The sequence below is a fragment of the Phaenicophaeus curvirostris genome, chromosome 16 (assembly GCF_032191515.1).
Source record: "Phaenicophaeus curvirostris isolate KB17595 chromosome 16, BPBGC_Pcur_1.0, whole genome shotgun sequence".
Taxonomy (NCBI): domain Eukaryota; kingdom Metazoa; phylum Chordata; class Aves; order Cuculiformes; family Cuculidae; genus Phaenicophaeus; species Phaenicophaeus curvirostris.
Genome location: NC_091407.1, coordinates 15,666,492 through 15,685,093, shown reverse-complemented (window position 1 = coordinate 15,685,093; position 18,602 = coordinate 15,666,492). Strand labels below are relative to the sequence as shown.

Sequence of the window (18,602 nt, the reverse complement as noted above, 5' to 3'; positions counted from 1 at the left end):
GCATAGGCAACCAGAGAAGAGCATTCATCCTCTGGTAAGATAAGCTGGTGGAGCGCTGGTGCCAACCTGCTTGCAGGAGACCACCCTGGTGCGGCAGGGTGCTGAGTCCAGGTTGGCATCTCAGCATAGCTGTGCTGTCAGGATGTGGCAACCAGGGGAAGTAGGTGAAGACCAGGACCTCTTCCTGGGTGAGTCCACGGTGCTGCTTGGAGAACACCACGAGCTCCTGTGGCTCCCAGGAGTGGGTTGAGCTGCTCTGCTGGGTGGTGGCTGCAGGGCTTAATAATTTCTGTTCCTGGATTGCCTTGGAGTACCTCGCATGCATAGCATTGTTTCCATTCTCTTTCCCCCCTAAAGGCCCAAAAGCACTTTTCTTTAGTTTTCAGCATGTTTTTCACCTTACGTGGGACTCCAAGGCCAACTTGGCTGCGTACCACTGCCCTGTGTGCGTGCACAGGGTCAGTGCTGTTTGCAGGCGAGTATGATAGCTGGTTCAGATTCCTGTTCCAGAGCTGGGCTGGGATGAACTAGCCGCTGAAGAATGAGCATGTTAGAGCCATTGGCATCCTCCCCTGGCTGGGTTGGGTCACTGGGGAATCACCAACCCCTTCCTCAGAGCCTTTATAGTTGAAGCAGGAGGCAGGATTGCTATGGCGAGAGGCTGGGCCTGGCATACACAGAAATTCTGGAGGCTCACGCATCCCCCCCAAGGTCTGCTGGTGCTTCAGCTTTGCCAAAATGCCATCCTCTGTGAGACCAAGGCCCTTTTCTGATTCCCAGTGACATGTGTCCCCCTCCCTCCTTCCCTTGAGCCAACCCCTTCCATCTCTCCATCTGGGCAGACAGTGCTGCTGTCCTGGCCTGATCCTTCCCCTGCCGATAGATTTTGTTCTGCTGTGTGACTTACCCTTTCCTAATCACTCCTGTTCTCCATTCCTTCATCACTGGCATGGAAGCAGTGAGCTGCTCTCTGGCCAAATTTGCCTTTGGAGGTGCAAAGCTTTGCCCAGCTTGGTGACCCTGAGCTCCCTTCCAGGCATGAGCTGGTTTGCAACTGGTTGACAGCGACTGAACATGAGGCAGCAGTGGCCCAGGTGGCCAAGAAGGCCAATGGCATCTTGGCTTGGATCAGAAACGGTGTGAACAGCAGGTCCAGGGAGGTTCTTCTTCCTCTGGACTCGGCACTGGTGAGACCGCTCCTCGAATCCTGTGTTCAGTTCTGGGCCCCTCACCACAAGAAGGATGTTGAGACTCTGGAGTGAGTCCAGAGAAGAGCAACGAAGTTGGTGAAGGGGCTGAAGAACAAGACTTACGAGGAGCGGCTGAGAGAGCTGGGGTTGTTTATCCTGGAGAAGAGGAGGCTGAGGGGAGACCTCATTGCTCTCTCCAACTACCTGAGAGGAGGTTGTGGAGAGGAGGGAGCTGGGCTCTTCTCCCAAGTGTCAGGGGGCAGGACGAGAGGGAATGGCTTCAAGCTCCAACAGGGGAGGTTTAGGCTGGACATTAGGAAAAAAATTTTCATGGAAAGGGTCATTGGGCACTGTCAGAGGCTGCCCAGGGAGGTGGTTGATCCACCTTCCCTGGAGGTGTTTAAGGGACGGGTGGACGAGGTGCTGAGGGACATGGTTTAGTGATTGATGGGAATGGTTGGACTCGATGATCCGGTGGGTCTCTTCCAACCTGGTGATTCTATGATTCTATGATTCATGGAGCCCTGAACCATGGATTGCTCCAAGTGGGTCCACCTTGCTTGGAGGGGTGCTGCTAGCTGGGTGGTGTCTCCTTCCTTCTCCTTCCAACCAGCCCTCTCACGTCTCAGGCTCTTAATTTTATTCCCCTTCTGACAGTCAGGCATCAACCCCTGATTACTCATAACTGCAGCGTGCTGCAGACACGCGGAGCTTGCTGAACAGCTGCGCCTGAAAGCACCAGCCTCCAGGATCTCCAGGCGAGAAGCCGGGATGGGGGCATGGGCTCTTGAGCCTTGATCTTCCCACCCTGTCCTGCACTGGAGGCCAAGCACCTGCTGCCCCTGCCTGCATCCCACGGGAATCTGCCCAGCCTGGCACATGGACCTGGCTCAGGGCTGTGGCTGTTGAGGCAAGCACTGAGGTCCCAGCAGGACACCAGGCACAGATAGAAGGTTTGCAGCCAAGACAGTGATCACAGAATCATAGAACTTCTTGGTTGCAAAAGAACCTTGAGATCATCAGGTCCAACTGCATCTGTCCCCCACTGAATCAGATCCCCAAGCACCTCATCTGCCTGTCTCTTTAACCCCTCCAGGGATGGGGACTCCACCACCTCCCTGGGCAGCCTCTGCCAGGGCCTGACAACCCTTTCAGTGAAGAAATTTTTCCTAATCTGAACCTGCCCTGGTGCAGCTTGAGGCCATTCCCTCTTGTCCTATCACGTGTCACTTGGGAGAAGATACCAACACCCACCTCATCACAACCTCCTTTCAGGGAGTTGTAGACATTTGTATCTGTATTGCCCCCCCGGTTTGTTTTGCAGAATCCTCTTCTAGCGTGGAAAAATAACTCATCCCTCAGTTTTTATCTCTTTTATTTGTGTGGGCATTGATTACGCTGGGAGTTACTGAGCCAGATTTTATTGGAATGACTGAGAAAGCTGCCACCTGCAAGCAGCTGCCTGTCTTTGGGGACTGTTTTGGTGTAGTTTCTAAATGATTGCATGAGTCTTCTTCAGCCTTGCTAATAACTTCAATCTCCCAGGGACACTGCCCAGAAAAATGAGCTGAGATTACGTGTGGCAGCATTTTGGAGAGGAAAAATTGCAACTGCTACTGTGAATAAATAAAGAACACAACACCTCAGCCTTAGCCCCTCTGTGAGCATCCTTGTTTCCAGCCCCAGGTCTGTTGTATCCCTGGCTTGGCTGAATGTTGGAATTCAGAGCTGTCCTTAAATTGGTCTCATCATTTCTGTCAGCAGCGAGTTGTGCTTATCAGGGACCAGCAAGGCTGGCTCTGGTGATGAGCTGTCCTAGGCAAGCCTGCCCAGTTGCTTATAGACGTTGTGTAACTCTGCCTGGTTAAATATGTGATTTAAATCACTTGCAAAATAGTTTTCTTAGTGCCTGACATACGAAGAGAATTGTTTCATGTTGGCCCAAATTATCATAGGTTTGCAAAAGCTTGGTGAAAATTGTGGGTCGTGTTTTAAACAGAGAGACGAGCCTTCACATGGCCCTGATTCTTCATCCCAAAGCCAGTGCTTCAAAACAGCTCATTTTGGAGTGCCTGAGGGAGCCGGGATGCTGGATGTTTGGCTCTGGGATTACCCTGCCCTGGCGAGGAGGGCTGGGAAGGGCAGCACTGGGAGCGCCAGCGGGAGGACGCGAGGAGCTGAGCGCCTGGGCTGGGCTGTGGCTTTGCTCCCCTGGTTGTGTTGGCGACAGATAAGCCTCCACGATGGCCCAGACGCAGCTGGGTGCTGCTCTGCTAGTTTGGGAGGCTGCATTTTTACACTCCTGCAAGGGGTGCCTTTTGAGAACCTGGTCACAGATCCTTATGGCAAATAAATCCACTCTAGCCTCTCAGTTTATCTTGTTTTAGTGTAAAAGCTTCGTGAAAGTTGGTGTCCGGCTGCCTTCCCTTTTTCCTCGTAGCATTTCCAAGGTGTTCCTGGCTCTGGAGTGAGACCAGAGAAGAGCAATGAAGCTGGTGAGGAGGCTGGAGAACAGGCCTTATGAGGAACGGCTGAGAGAGCTGGGGGTGTTTAGCCTGGAGAAGAGGAGGCTGAGGGGAGACCTCATTGCTCTCTCCAACTACCTGAGAGGAGGTTGTGGAGAGGAGGGAGCTGGGCTCTTCTCCCAAGTGACAGGGGACAGGACAAGAGGGAATGGCCTCAAGCTCCACCAGGGGAGGTTCAGACTGGACATTAGGAAAAAATTTTTCACGGAAAGGGTCATTGGTCCCTGGCAGAGGCTGCCCAGGGAGGGGGTTGAGTTACCTTCTCTGAAGGGGTTTAAGGGACGGGTGGACGAGGTGCTGAGGGACATGGTTTAGTGATTGATGGGAATGGTTGGACTCGATGATCCGGTGGGTCTTTTCCAACCTGGTGCTTCTATTCTATTCTATTCTATTCTATTCTATTCTATTCTATTCTATTCTATTCTATTCTATTCTATTCTATTCTATTCTATTCTATTCTATTCTATTCTATTCTATTCCATTCCATTCCATTCCATTCCATTCCATTCCATTCCATTCCATTCCTGTGGTGATGTGCTTTCCATGTTGACGTTCCACTTTTCTGCAAGGGCAGAGGGCCCTGAGCATCAGACAGAGGGGCCCTTCCATTACAGCAGGGCAGGGCTCTGGTGTTCTTGGATGGGCTGGTGCAATGACCTCGTTACAGCACTTTCTTCATCATGTTGGTAGGCAATCCCTGCTCCTTGGCAGGCTGCATCCTGGCACCCAAGAGCCATGAGCTTGGTGTCAGTGGCCGCTTCTGCTCCTGCCCCTGTTAGGGCAGTTGTTTCCTCAGCAGAGGAAAGAGGTTGGGACAATCCCAAGCACAACTACAGGCTGGTCAGAGAATGGATTGGGAGCAGCCTTGAGGAGAAAGACTTGTGGTGCTGGGGGAGGAGAAGCTCAACGTGAGCCAGCAATGGGCACTCACAGCCCAGAAACCAACCGTGTCCTGGGCTGCATCCACAGCAGTGGGACCAGCAGGGCGAGCCCCTCTGCTCTGCTCTGAGACCCCACCTGGAGCCTTGTTGTCTAGTTCTGGAGTCCTCAACATGAAAAGGATATGGAATTGTTTGAAGCAGTCCAGAGGAGGCCTTGGAGGTGATCCGAGGGCTGGAGCACCTCTGCTATGAGGGCAGGCTGAGAGAGTTTGGGTTGTTCAGCCTGGAGAAGAGAAGGCTGCGAAGAGACCTTAGAGCAGCTTCTAGTGCTGAAAGGGGCTCCAGGAAGGCTGGGGAAAGGCTCGTGATCAGGGGTTGCAGGGATGAGATAAGGGGTATCGTTTTCAGCTGATAGAGGAGAGGTAGAGATGAGATCTTAGGAAAAAATATTTTGCTGTGAGGGTGGGGAGGCCCTGGCCCAGGTTGCCCAGAGCAGTGGTGGCTGCCCCATGCCTGGAGGTGTTCAAGGCCAGGTTGGATGGGGCTTGGAGCCCCTGATCCAGTGAGAGGTGTCCCTGCCCACAATATGGGGTTGGAACTGGATGGGCTTTGAGGACCCTTCCAACCCAAACCAGTCTATCACTCTATGATTAAGACAGAGAGCATGGCCTCATTCCAAAGGGCAGGCCTCAACCCAGCAGGGATCTGGGTCATCCTTGTGTCCCACCTTCCTCCCCTGGCCCTGTCAGCAGCAGGACTGTGACTGTTGGAGAGATGGAGGCTGGAACCTGGCTGCTTTGTGGTCACTACCTTGCCCAGCACCACGTGCTGGGGTGGCAGGGGCTGCTCCTGCCCCTCCAGATGGCCCCCGTGCTGCCATTCACCTCCGTCTGTCAGGAGAAAAGGGTGGAGATGGGTTCAAGCCTCCCTTGAAGTATTTGTTTTAAAAATCCACACAGATAAAAATGACTCTCTCCATTATTTCATTAAGGGATTTCAACTGTGCTTCCTAAACCCTGAGTCATCAATGAAATGAGCAAGTGAGGAGCAGCGCAGCGGGTCCCGCCGGAGGCTGAGTCATGCTGCAGGGGGGCTCACAGCCCGCGGGGAACTCTTTAAACAGGGGATGCTCTGCTCCCTCCCTCCCTCCCAGGAAGACTGGAGTGTCCCCAGCATCCTCAGCATCAGCAGGAGCTTTGTAGGAGCCTCCGAGGCTCCTGGATTTATTGCAGGAGCTAAGGGGAGACCTCATTGCTCTCTACAACTACCTGAAAGGAGGTTGTGGAGAGGAGGGAGCTGGGCTCTTCTCCCAGGTGACAGGGGACAGGACGAGAGGGAATGGCCTCAAGCTCTGCCAGGGGAGGTTCAGGCTTGACATTAGGAAAAAGTATTTCAGGGAAAGGGTCATTGGGCACTGTCAGAGGCTGCCCAGGGAGGTGGTTGAGTCACCTTCCCTGGAGGTGTTTAAGGGACGGGTGGACGAGGTGCTGAGGGACATGATTTAGTGATTGATGGGAATGGTTGGGCTTGATGATCCAGTGGATCTTTTCCAACCTGGTGATTCTATGATTCTATGATTTACTGCCGCAGGGTCCCTCTGGAGAGCCCAGCTCTGCCTTGATGCATGGCAGACAGCTCTCATAGAAGCCTGCAGATCAACAACCAACAGTGCATGCACTTGGCTGGTATTTGATTTTTTTTTTTGTTGTATACCTGTAAAAGCCTCTGGATCCTATCTCAGTTCAGCAGGTGTTGATCTCTCCTACCAAGAGGCAGGGAAAATGCCAGGTCCCCTTTTGCTCAGTTTTTGGGAGCTCTGTGCTTCTTTCAGGCCCTGGGCACAGCTGGAATAAGAAAAGCCAGTCTCAGCTTCTTGTAAGGCCAGGAACCATCCCTCTGCACTGGTCTCTGTCAATTTGGCTTTGTTAAACCCTTTGAAACACTGTTCCACCCCTCCCACTGGAGTTGGTTCAAACTCTGGTCGGCTGAGTGCCAGGACGTTTTTCCTAGGATCCAGGTTGCTGGGTCCCTTTACTCTGCTTTTGTAGGTCCCATGCTTCCCTTGATCACTTTTCCATAATCTTGCCCTACAGTGGATGCTGTCTGAGACCACAATACATGGTGGGGTGGGACATGGGTGGTGGTTGGTGGCACCATCACAGCCTGTGCTGCTGCCCCAGGGACATGCTTTGGCTGCTGCTCCTTCATGCTCTGCACTCAGGAGGCAGCACCCATGCTTACAGCTGCCCACAGCCTCTCATCACCAATTCCCTAAGTGATTTCTAATGAATACCTTCAAGATGGTGGGGACAGCCAGCTCCCCTGCTTGGGGAGGTCTTTCCAGGTGCTGCTTTGAGGTCCCTCAGTGCTCCTGGCCAGTTGAACCAAGAGGATGTGATGTCCCTGCCCTTGGCAAAATACCTTGGGCACTTCATGTTTACTACAGCTACATCTTATAGTGAACTGCTGCGCAAAGCCAGGCCAGCCCCAAGGTGCCCTGTGGTCTCTTAGGGCATCACTACCTTAATTATAGAATCACTGAATGATTTGGGTTGGAAGGGACCTCAAAGCCCATCTAGTTCCACCTCACTGCCTTGGGCAGGGACACCCCCCACTGGATCAGGTTGCTCAAAGCCCCATCCAGCCTGGCCTTGAGCACCTCCAGGGATGGGGCAGCTGTTGGCAAATGGTTTCTTCTTAAATATCAATGATCTCTGCTAGCACAGATGTCAGATGGAACTGGATTTGTCGTGGCTCATCACCCTCGTTGCAGCCAATCCATAGTCTGGGAACTGGTACCCTGGGGTTTAGGTGTCAAGTTTAAAGAAGTAAGGAAATATCTTACCAGAATGCTGTGCCTGAGGGAGTGGAGTTGTTCCTGGACCTGCTGTGGGCTTGAAGGATAGTTCCCATCACCCAAGCATTCACTCTCTGCAGTTACTGCTGTGCTCATTTTTCTGTTGCTTCAGGAATGCACAGTGTGGTTGAGGAGATCACTCAGTCCAACTCCCTGCTCAAGGCAGAGTCATGTACACTGGGTTATCCTGATGCCCAAGACTCTGTCCACTTGGGTTTTGAATGTTTCCAAGGCTAGAGACCTCACCGCCTTCCTGGGCAGCCTGTGCAAGCATTTGACTACCTCATTCGGGTGTGTGGCCACCAATCCCAGGGATTCTGCCACAGCTTCATGCTGCTGTTTTGTCAGAGGAGAGGAAGCAGCGAGAAGACCCAAAAGGTGCTGCCATCTCTTGCCAGTGGGGCTTACTCAGGGCTTTTGCACACCAATGTGACAATCAGCACAAGAGCAGGAGAGATCTTCCCACCAAAAAGGGTACCTCTTGTGCACACCCAGCTCCACTGCAGGCTGCAGCTCAGATGTGTGCCTGGGAGATGTGCAAGAGAGCAGCTTGCATCCAGACCCACCTACCCCACACTGCAGATTTGGTCGCAGTCTCCCCATGCTGGTGTTTGACCAATGCCTCTGTGCTCTGGGGAGGGTCAGGAGCCAGCAAACCATGGCCTGAACTCACTGGCTTGGCCAGAGCACCTTTTAGGGAGATGTTTTGGTGGCAGCAGGTCCCTGCCTACTTAAAAGCCAGGGCTCCCCTCTCCCTGCTTGCTTTTCAGTCACAGTGTGGGAGAACGCAGTGGCTTTGGTTGGTGCTGGAGGAGAGCTCTGGGAGAGCTCCTGTGCCCCTGATTAGCATTCGGCCCTGCAGCTTTGGCGTTCACACTCACCATTGCCTGGCAACCACGGAGCAAAACTACAACAGCAGCCCCAGAGCCTGAGCGTGCTTCCCGCGAGCGTGCACGCACGCTGGCGCACACTTGCTGCCCGCACGGGAACAAGGACAGGGCTGGGGTGAGTGGCAAGGCCACCTCTCACTGCAACCCACCATCCCCAATCCAGTGAGGTGCAAGGGTAAGGATTATCTGCAGGAGGAGGAGGAGAGGGTTCCAGCAGTACGACTGATTTGCTGACATCTGACTTCGGTGGGTCAGTCTGTCTGTCTGCCCTGATACCGCCTGCCGTGAGCATCCTGCTCTGTCTGGCACAGCCTGCCCCTCTGCATCCCTTGGGTGGCACGTACCACAATCCTGAGCCTTGGAGCAGGGCAGGGGCCTCTGGGCCAGGGGGAGGAACTTGGGTGGATGTGGGTGTATCTGGCCCTGCTGGACAGCAGGATGAGGCATGGGGCTGCGTGCGTGGCCTCAGTGTGTTCAGGCACCTGCCCTGCACCCTACGCAAGGTCTGCGGGATGCCCATCACCCCTGGGTCCCTTCGGGGAGGCTCCTGGGGACCTTGGGACTTCAACAGTCAGACTTGTATCAGATCGTGCTGACGGTAGACTCGGTAGCGCTCAGGAAGATGCTGATGCGTGGGAACCTGAGAGTGCATGGGGTTGTCTCAGCTCTCAAGCTTGCACGTTCTTGGAGTTTGATGTCTTTTTTTTCTTGGCAGAAGAATTTTGTGATCCTGTGGGTCTTGGGCTCAGTCTGCTGCCCTGTCAGAGGCTCGCTGCAGGCTTGGTCTCGCTGCACCTCATCCTCTCTCCTGCTGGGCAGGCTTGAGAGGACATAAGTCCCCTCTTGACACAAGGTGACATGCTTCTGCATGGGATGGAATGTAACACATCACCACTTCTCTGCTTTGACTCTTTATAGTCCCATCCACCAAAAGAAGCTTAGCCAGCAGGTTGAGGGAGATAATTCTCCCCCTCTTGCTCCTCTTTTGTGAGACTCCACCTGAAGAACTGTGTCCAGCTCTGGAATCCCCAGCATAAAGAGGGTATGGAACTGTTGGAATGGGTCCAGAGGAGGCCACAGAGATGATCCGAGGGCTGGAGCATCCCTGCTAAGGCAAGATGAGAGAGCTGGTGTGTAAAGCCTGGAGAAGGCTCTAGGGGAGACCTTAGAGCAGCTTCCAGTACTGAAAGGGGCTCCAGGAAAGCTGGGGAGGGACTTCCTACAAGGGCATAGAGTGATAGGATGAGGCGTAATGGCTTTAAATTGGAAGGGGCAAAATTCAGATTAGGTGTTAGGAAGAAAATCTTCACAGTAAGGGTGGAGAGGCCCTGGCCCAGGTTGTCCAGAGCAGTGGTGGCTGCCCCTTCCCTGGAGGTGTTCAAGGCCAGGTTGGATGGGACTTTCAGCCCCCAGATCCAGTAGGAGGTGTTCAAGGACAGGTTGGATGGGGCTTTGAGCCCCCAGATCCAGTGGGAGGTGTCCCTGCCCATGGCAGGAGGGTTGGAACTGGATGGGCTTTGAGGTCCTTTCCAACCCAAACCATTCTATGATTGCATGGTTCTATGATCCTTGCCTGCTGTGGGCTCTGCCCACAGTGGTGGAGGTCCTGAACTGCCTGCACTGTCTAGCCAGCCCACACATACCCACTGTGCAGCAAAAAGCTTAGACGTATCTTTTCTTGCTCAACACACATCTTCATCAGTGATACTTGCTTGGCAAAGGGTTAAAGAAATACATCTGTCTCTTGTGTCTTGCAGAGCCTGGGGTCAGCGGACAAGAAGGACCTTTACCAGCCCAAGTAAGTGCCAGGAGCCGTGGTGAGTAATTGCATGGAAATTCCCGGTTAGTCCATGTTACCGAGCTGCTCTGTGCCTTGCTAAGATTAGACATTTCAGCGTACAGGAATAGCTGCTGCAATTACACAAGCGAGGACAGCAGTGGCAGGGCTGTCAGTCATTCTGGCTTCAGGCATATGCAAATCATTAAATCAGGTCAGAAGGAATCATGACAGCTTGACTGAGCCTGAGGGACAGAGCTGGGATCTGGTGGCTGGTGAGTGGGGCACGCAGGGTGACCTTTCCCACCTCTGGCTCCCTCTGCTCCAGGTTTGCACAGCTGAGCCGCCTTGGAGAACTGAAGGGTTTCATTCTGTGTCACATCGGGCTGATCATGAAGCACGTCTTCTGCAGCCCAGGCTTTGACGTTGATGCCTGTCGTCTTCCATCCGTTGTGTTTTGTAAAGAACGATGAGCCGCAGGGGTGAGAGGAGAGGAAGAGGCTCTCTGGAGCCACCATATTCATGAACAAGAACAAAGGGCCTGCAAATCACGCCACTAACAGAAGCAGTTGGTTACTTAGAGTGTGCCCTTGGCCAGCGCTCTGAGCTGGCTGCGACAGTTTGTAAGCGAGCGAGCGAGAGCAGAGCACTTATTGCTGTCAACCTCTTGAGACCCGGGTTGAAAGGCAAGCAGAGCTTCCTCTTGCAGACCAGTTCTGTTGCTACATCCAGGATGGCACCTTCAAGGCAAGAAGGGTGTCTCTTTGCTGGAAGGATATGACTTATACCATGATTATTTGGATAAGGGCAAACTCTATTAAAAGCTGTGTTGAGACCTTGAGTTCTGACCCTGACCACACACTGCTGTGTATTGTGATGCTGAGCACGCTGCCTACAGGACCTTGTGTTGCTCCTGCTTTGCTGGGGACAGGGAACGTCTTTATGTGTTTGTTTTTTTGTTCAGAAAAAAAAAAGCCAGAGGTGATTTTGAAGTTGTCAAACAGTGCTCTGCTGGGCAGGACTGTCAGAGGAGAGGGATTTGGAAGATTCAGAAGGAACTGAGTTGAGGACCTTTCTCCTCCCAAATTTGCTGAACTTCTGCACTTCCTCTTTCTTTGTTGCAGAGCTGAACCCAGCAGCTCCCAAGCATGCAGGGAGAGCTGAGGCAACATCCTTGGTCCGAGTTATTCTTAGTATCAGAGGAGACATGGCCAAGGCTCTCCAGGGATGGCTGACTGTGTCACAGCTGCCTCCCTGGTATCTATGATGAGGAGCACAAGCACAGGGTGCATGTTGTGTTCTTCAATTCTCTGCTGGCTCCTCTGTCTTTAGGCCACTAAAAGTTTCTCACACTCAATGCTAGTCTCTTAGGACCATTCCGAAAAGTCAGATTTCAGTGAGCTCCTATGTCTGCTTGACCCAGGGTGGTGCCTGGCAGAGAAGGATCTGGTGGTGCTGGTCACAGCTGGCTGAATATGAGCCAGCAGTGGCCCTGGTGGCCAAGAAGGACATTGGCATCTTGGCCTGTGTCAGAAAGAGCATGGCCAGCAGGACCAGGGAAATGATCATGCCCATGCACTCAGCACTGGTGAGGCCACACCTCAAATCCTTGCTTTGATTTTTGACCTCTTACTACAAGAAGGACATTGAGGGGCTGGAGCATGTCCAGAGAAGGGAATAGAGCTGGTGAAGTGGTTGGAGAACAAGGGTTATGAGAGGCGGCTGAGGGATCTGGGGATGTTTAGCCTGGAGAAGAGGAGGCTGAGGGGAGACCTCGTCACTGTCTATAGCTGCCTGAAAGGAGGTTGTAGAGGTGGGTCCTGGTCTCTTCTCCCAAGTGACAGGTGATAGGATGAGAGGGAATGGCCTCAAGTTGCACCAGGGCAGGTTCAGATTGGACATCAGGAAACATTTCTTCACCGAAAGGGTTGGCAAGCACTGGCAGAGGCTGCCCAGGGAGGTGTTAGAATCTCTATCCCTGGAGGGATTTAAAGGATGGATAAATGAGGTGCTTAGGGATCTGGTTCAGTGGTAGACAGGTACGGTTGGACTCGATGATCTTAAAGGTCTTTCCCAACCAAGTGATTCTATGATTTTATGACCGTTGTCTTTCCAAGACTGCTGGCAGCTACAGACCTCTGAAAATACAGCCAGAGCATTTCCCAGGCTGCTTAATTCCACAGGGCTTTCTGGGAGATCAGAGGGATATCCCAGGAGGTTATGGAGTCATCGTGGATTCAATGACAAAATAATGCACATTTGGCAAAGGACTGAGAACTGTGCTTTTGTGTCCCCTTCTAAGAGTCATTCAAGGTTTGGTTGCTCCTTATTGCAGCACTGCTGTGTGCTTGTGTGGAGTGTGTGGTTCCAACAAGCAGGCTTCGAAAAGATTGAAGCATCTCTAGTGTCCCTCTTCCAGCTGAAGCTTTTGTAAGGCTTTAAATCAGAGATTTGGATGCAATATGTGGAGAGCTCTTACTCTTCACTTCTCCTGCGGAGTGATTTTGGTAGCAACAATTATAGTGCTACTTCTTCAGCTCACCTCATCGGAGCAATGAGGGATGTTCTTCTGCCTGAAGAGGGGCAACATCAGCTTCCCACCTCACTGGAGTGGCAGAGCTGCTGAGTCAGAGTAGTGGGTGCTAGCACAGAAGGCCTCATAGATTCAGGTTGTCTTACTGGTACTGTCTTGCTTCTCTGTGCCATGAGCCTATGGGACACCGTGGTTTGGCCAAGCGGCTTGTAATATCAGCTCTGACTTCGTTAATCATAATATGATGGCGTTGGTTAATGCCCATCCTATTTGCATTCCTCAGTGACTTTTTTGGGGTTGTGACCAGTAGAGTTGCCTGATGGGAATGGTTGGACTCGATGATCCGGTGGGTCTTTTCCAACCTGGTGATTCAATGATTCTATGAAAACTGCCTCTTTTTTATCTGCTGGCTGCTGCTGGCACCGTTATCATTACAGGCAGAGCTGCTGTCACTAACACAGCTTGTTTGCAAGGCTGGGCCAGGCACCTCATGGAGGCTTTCAGCCTTTGACAGGACTGGACCTCCTCTTCCTCAGCAGAGGAAGATCTCCAGCAGCTGCCAGACATCTAGTGGACCTGCTGAGGGCTCAGGAGAGCTCAGCTCTTTTGCAGCAGCTCTGCAGACATGTTCCCCGACCCCTGGCCAAGGCAGCAGTGAGCAGACTGAGCATGGGAAACAGTTGGTTCCTGGAGCTGAGCTGAGACGTGGTGGTTCATGAACACATCTTTGCAGTGAGCATGTTGACCTGAGAGAGGTCTGGCAGTAGGTGGCTGGCCCTCCAGCCCCCATATGGCAGAGCAAACTCTGCTTTTCTGCACATCAGAGGCAACATTTCACCCCAACACCCAAACCCCCAACACTGCAGGAGTCAGGTCAGAGCTCCCTGCTGTCGGGTTGCTGGGTTTGGGCTCTTACAGCAGGTGCAGGTTGTAGAAAAAGAAAAAGGAAAGACACACATGCCAGAAATCTGAGCAGTGGGTTTTATCATGGCTTGTCCTGAGAACTAATCTTACTCCATTCCTGCCATGTTCAGAAGCTTTCTCTGATTGGGTGTCCTCTTCCCTGGACATTGGGTATTCCATCAGATGAGTTTCCTTGTGTCACCCTGAGTAACTCCTTTCTTTCCTTTGTTGCCTCTTCCCTTCAGACATGGAAATAGTGTCATTATGATCCCTCACCCCATGGTTACCATTGGTCTATCTCAGCCAGCAGTAGGATGTTTGGAATAGTCCCATGCTCACCAAGGCTATGGAGAGGTATCTACCTTTACCCACCAGCCTTTGATGGCCTTTACCTTAGGCTCTCTGCCTTGGTCCAGTCCACCCAAGAAGTTTTAAGGTGCAGATCTCCTGACTTGCTCCAAATGTCATGTGAGAAGGACACAGGAAAGGGTAGTGAAGGTGATCTTCCACTGGGAGAAGTCAGAGGGGCCAGGGATGGAGCCACTACAGCTGAAACGATCTTGCTGCCTCTTCTGGCACTTCCATTTCCAAGAGTTTCAGTGAGCTGGATTACAGATGTTCCTACAGAAGTTGTGACTCCTGGCTTCTTGTGTGTCTATAAGGTAGCATTCCCTCTTTCCATGTTAAATGCAAGGATGCTGCTTCAGTCAAGAGAGCTGAAGCATCAGTCTCTATGTCACCTGAGATCTGGATGGACTGGAGATCACCTTAGGTATAAAGAGACTTCCCATAGCTGAAATTCCTGAGAGAAGAGCCCGGTGCATTGGGAATGGCCTCGAATCCAGCAGTGAGACAACATCTGCATGGATTTCTCCACCTACACTGGCTGCTCCCATCCTGGCACAACAAAGCAGGTTGTTTAGATGTCACAGTGATATATCCCCACCTACTAATTCTCATCTGATCCGGTTTGAGCACACACCTCCCCATCACAAGCCCTCCTGCAGCCCTGCTCCGGTAGGGATCTGCCCAGCATTCCTAGGGAGAGGGGCAGAAACACCTCGAGGGCTTGAGTCCAGCTCCAGAGCTGATCATGTCTTTGTCACCCCAATTTCATCACAACAGCTGCAATGTTATGAGTGTATTTGGGCTTCCAAAGGTCCTTCTGAGTTTCTGATGAGGCCCTGGACTGTTTTGTCAAGGCAGTTACCCAAGCAAGGACCTGCTGGCTGAAGAGCCAGGGACACCATGCTCAAAGACAGAAATAGGCTCTCCTGGGACAGGAGTTTTTGCTTAATAACTCTCCTGGCAGTGCTGGTTGGAGGTGTCTTGACAGGAACCAAGAAAGGCTGGTGCGCTTGCTAATTCCCAGTGGCTTATGTTTCCTCTTCAGTGTCAGGCACCGACTGGAACTCAGTTTCTTTGAACCCAGAAAGAAGTTTTGGTAGTAATAACAATCATAGCTCCCCCACCTCCCACAAGGAAATGTAGGCTGAAATACCTGTGTTTAATTAAAGTGTCACTGATTTGCTGCTGGAGCTGCCTGCGCTCTCTCCTCGGGCTGTCTCTGCCGAGAGCAATGCTTCTCTGTCAAGAGAGTTGTCACTCGGGAGTGGTTAATATTTGCCAGGCACTTTGAGGTGTCAAGAGAGCCACTGCTGGAGCGACACAAAATACTCTCCATTGATCTTCTTGCTCAGTCCCTCGGGATGAGGTGGCCGTGCTGTAGAGACCTGATGGCTCAGAGCCATTCTTGCTCCTGCAGAGCCCCACAGCCCTTTTATACAGGCTCTGTCTCCATTCCAGATTAAAGACTGCTGCCCGCCTTTGGTGCTTAAGCCTCAGACGTGTAAACACACAAGGAACCTTTGAAACCACCTTACATAAAGCAGCAGCTCATGTTTGTTTTGCCTTGCAGTCTTCCTTACGCCAAGATGTCTCTGCACTAATTTGTTGTCACCCTACTCTTAAAGCAGAACACTTCGACTGAAACCTTTCCATGCCAGCACTTAGATGAGAGAGAGTTTATCGCAGCTGAATCATTATCTCATAAAACCGGGGTGGTTTTAAGGATCTAGAAATCAGTATTTATGTCTTGGAAGCCTTAAGGGCCATTGTAATAAGCTAGATGTGTGCTTAAGATGGGTGTTCATTTCCTTGCCTCCTTAACTCTAGTAATGATAATAACCCCCATATTTGCTACATTTGGCTTCTTTTGCAGTGGCTGAAAGTCATTCAGCTGGGATGCTCTACAAGTAGCTCTGGTTCACCTGCAGAGTTCCAAGCAATGGGAGGAGGATGTGCAGGGAGAGGAGGGAAGGAAAGGCAATGCAGATGATCCAAGGGGGGTGGTGGGGTAGGGGAAGCAATGCCAATGCTATGTTTCTGTCCTGAAGCCATGGGATGCTTTTAAGGGCTTTAAATTGGAAGAGGGAAGGTTTACATTAGACGTTGGGAAGAAATTCTTCACTATGAGGGTGGGTTGCCCAGGGCAGTGGTGGCTGCCCCATCCCTGGAGGTGTTGAAGACCAGGTTGGATGGGGCTTTGAGTCTCCTGATCCAGTGGGAGGTGTCGCTGCCCGTAGCAGGGGTGGGACTGGATGGGCTTTGAGTTCCCTTCCAACCCAACCCATTCTATAATTCTATGATACTCAGTGCTGTAAGAAACTGCCCCCAAACTACCTTCACAGGCTTGGAGAACACTTCTGCCAGCTTCGGTTGTAGGAAAGGATAAAGCTCTGTCCCCAGCATCTCTGGTAGCAGCAGGATGACAGAGTACAAGAGAGGGGTTGGGGTCTGTGGAGGGGGTGCCCCTTGGGTGAAGGTTGGCAGCTGAAGGGGAGTGGGGCCGTCCAGAAGGAACCATGAGATAAGCTCTGAGCTTGAACCCCAAAGCCTGGCTAAGCCACTTTTCTGCAGAATCAGGGAGTTAATTCCTCCACTTACAACATCATTATGTAAAGAAAATTGTGACACTGGCCAGGGTATCCCAGCAGCGCGGGATGAGCCATCAAAATTTTAGAGCAAGCTTAAAACATATGTCCCCTGGAGTTTGTCCAGTGGATTCAGAGCCTGAGTTTCAAGCAGGTGGAGGGGCTTTGAGCCTCTCAGAGTGCTGGGAAAGGAAGGGAAACCTGGAGAGGTGCTTTGGAGAAACATCATGGTTCAGCAACTACTAGTGTGGGTATGGAGAGCAGAGCTGACCCAGAACAGATGGGAGGTGGAGGGTTAGCACAACTGGGTGTGAGGGGTGGAATGTAGCTCATGGTGTGACAGAGGGTTAGCTTGGACATTTGCAGTGGGTGCAGGAGACAAGCTGATGCTCCAGCCTCTGAACATCTCTGCAACTTTCCTTCTGGTCTTGGAAAGATGGCCCTTGCCTTGTGGTGCGCTGAGGTGGCCCTGGGTCTCCCAGTAGTGCCCTGAGCCCACAAAGGCATCTGGAGACTTGGATGCTCTGGGAAGGGGATTCTGCCCGGGAGGGTTTGATGCTTCTCCTTGTGCTGAAGCTCTCTGGAGGGCGATGGGTGCTGTGGTGGCCAGGCTGTGCTGTGCTGTCCCTCCAGCCCTGGCAGCTCCCCGAGGGGTGCAAGTAGGCCACTTCAGGGCCTTGCGATGGGGCAGGAGGACAGTCTGTGTCTCCAGCCTCTTGGTATTGGTTTTGTCCCCCAGAGAACATTTGTTGTGCTGCTGGGAGCACAGGCTTCAGCTTCTTGTAGCTCTGTGGCTCTGGAGATCGTGGGACACTGCCCTGATGGGAGCAGTGCTGGCAGAGGGGTTTGAAGTTCAGAGATCGAGGTGGCAACAGCCCTGCCAACAACCCTGTCTGGGCAGACAGCTCAGGCTAGTATCACTCTTGGCTTTTGAAGCTGGGAAGGCTGGTGCCAATGCTTGTGCATGGAAGCAAGGGGGACTCCATGCTAAGGGTCCAGCTGTACTGCTGCTGCCTTGTTCTCCAGGCAGCCTGGGAGAGCTGCACCAGGCAATGCGGACCCTGGATGGGTCCTGCTGAAGACCAGAGTTTGTTAAGTATGAATGAACTCTTATTTGTTTCCTATTTATTGCTTGTTGTGTGGTGCTCACCCTGAGCCCCTGCACCTGATGGGGCTGGAGTACTGTGGTGGGTTGCTCTGCACCCAGATGTGTGAGGACAGAGATGCCCTGGGTGGAATCCGGTACCCAGATCTTGGTCTGAGGGAGGTTAAGGCAAGTAACTGCTTGGTTTCAGCAGCCCCATGAGCCCAGGAGGAGTTATTTGGGTTGATTGAACCCGTGCTGCTCTGGGTGCCAGGGTGCCACTGGGCGACACCCTTGCAGCGTGCTTGCTCTCCAGTTGGTAACAGCCTTCCCAGACCTGGTGCTAGAACAAAGTTTCAGTTTCTGTTGTTTCTGTGCAGCTTTTAATGTGTTAAGTGAGGGTGCAATGTAGGCTCTTACTGTGCCGGTTGTCATAGAAACTTGAAGGGCTTTTTTCTCCTATCCCCCCAGCCCCTTTCTTTAAACCAAAGCAGGGTTGGGTTTCCCCCCCTCCTGTAATTTCAGTTCTAGTACAATTAAAAATGTGCCTGGCTCCGATTCCCCGTCTCCAGCTCTGCCACACAAGGACCCGTGTCTTTATGTTGTGCATCCTTTTGTCTCAGCTGAAGGGTGCGTGTTCCCATGAGCTGGGCACTTTATCCGTAGAGCTGGGTGGGCTTCTGTCCCTACAGAGCCCCAGCCAGAGGTGGGGCTGGTCCTCAGCCCGTGTCCCTCTGTGGTGCCTCTGGAGAGAAGATGCCCTCACTCACCATGGGGACCCTCTCCTTGCCACTGCTTCTAAAATCAGGGAGCTGAGCAGACATGGCTGCTTGGTGCCTGGTTGCTGGAAGTCCCCAGCACTTTGGTGGAGACATTGAAATGGTCTGAGCCTGGGGCTGCCTTCCCGTCTCATGGGATGGGAGGGTGATGCTGCCAGCTCAAAGCTGAGACCGGCACAGAAGCCACCTATGCACCAGCTGCAAACCTTCTGCATTTGCTGTGCTCTGCATTAATCATGGCAAGGGAATT

General features: G+C 52.4%; 1 protein-coding gene across 3 annotated transcripts in view; it reads left to right on the top strand.

The window, feature by feature from the left end:
* Positions 1-18,602, top strand: part of LOC138727544 (ankyrin repeat and fibronectin type-III domain-containing protein 1-like) — a 271,747-nt gene that overhangs the window by 173,473 nt on the left and 79,672 nt on the right. For 2 of the 3 annotated variants that reach the window (XM_069870035.1, XM_069870034.1), the window contains one exon: positions 10,101-10,141. In XM_069870035.1, coding sequence (XP_069726136.1) covers positions 10,101-10,141 — 41 coding nt within the window. Of the gene's footprint in view, positions 1-10,100; positions 10,161-18,602 lie in introns of all 3 variants that reach the window. The other variant, XM_069870036.1, reaches the window with a different exon arrangement.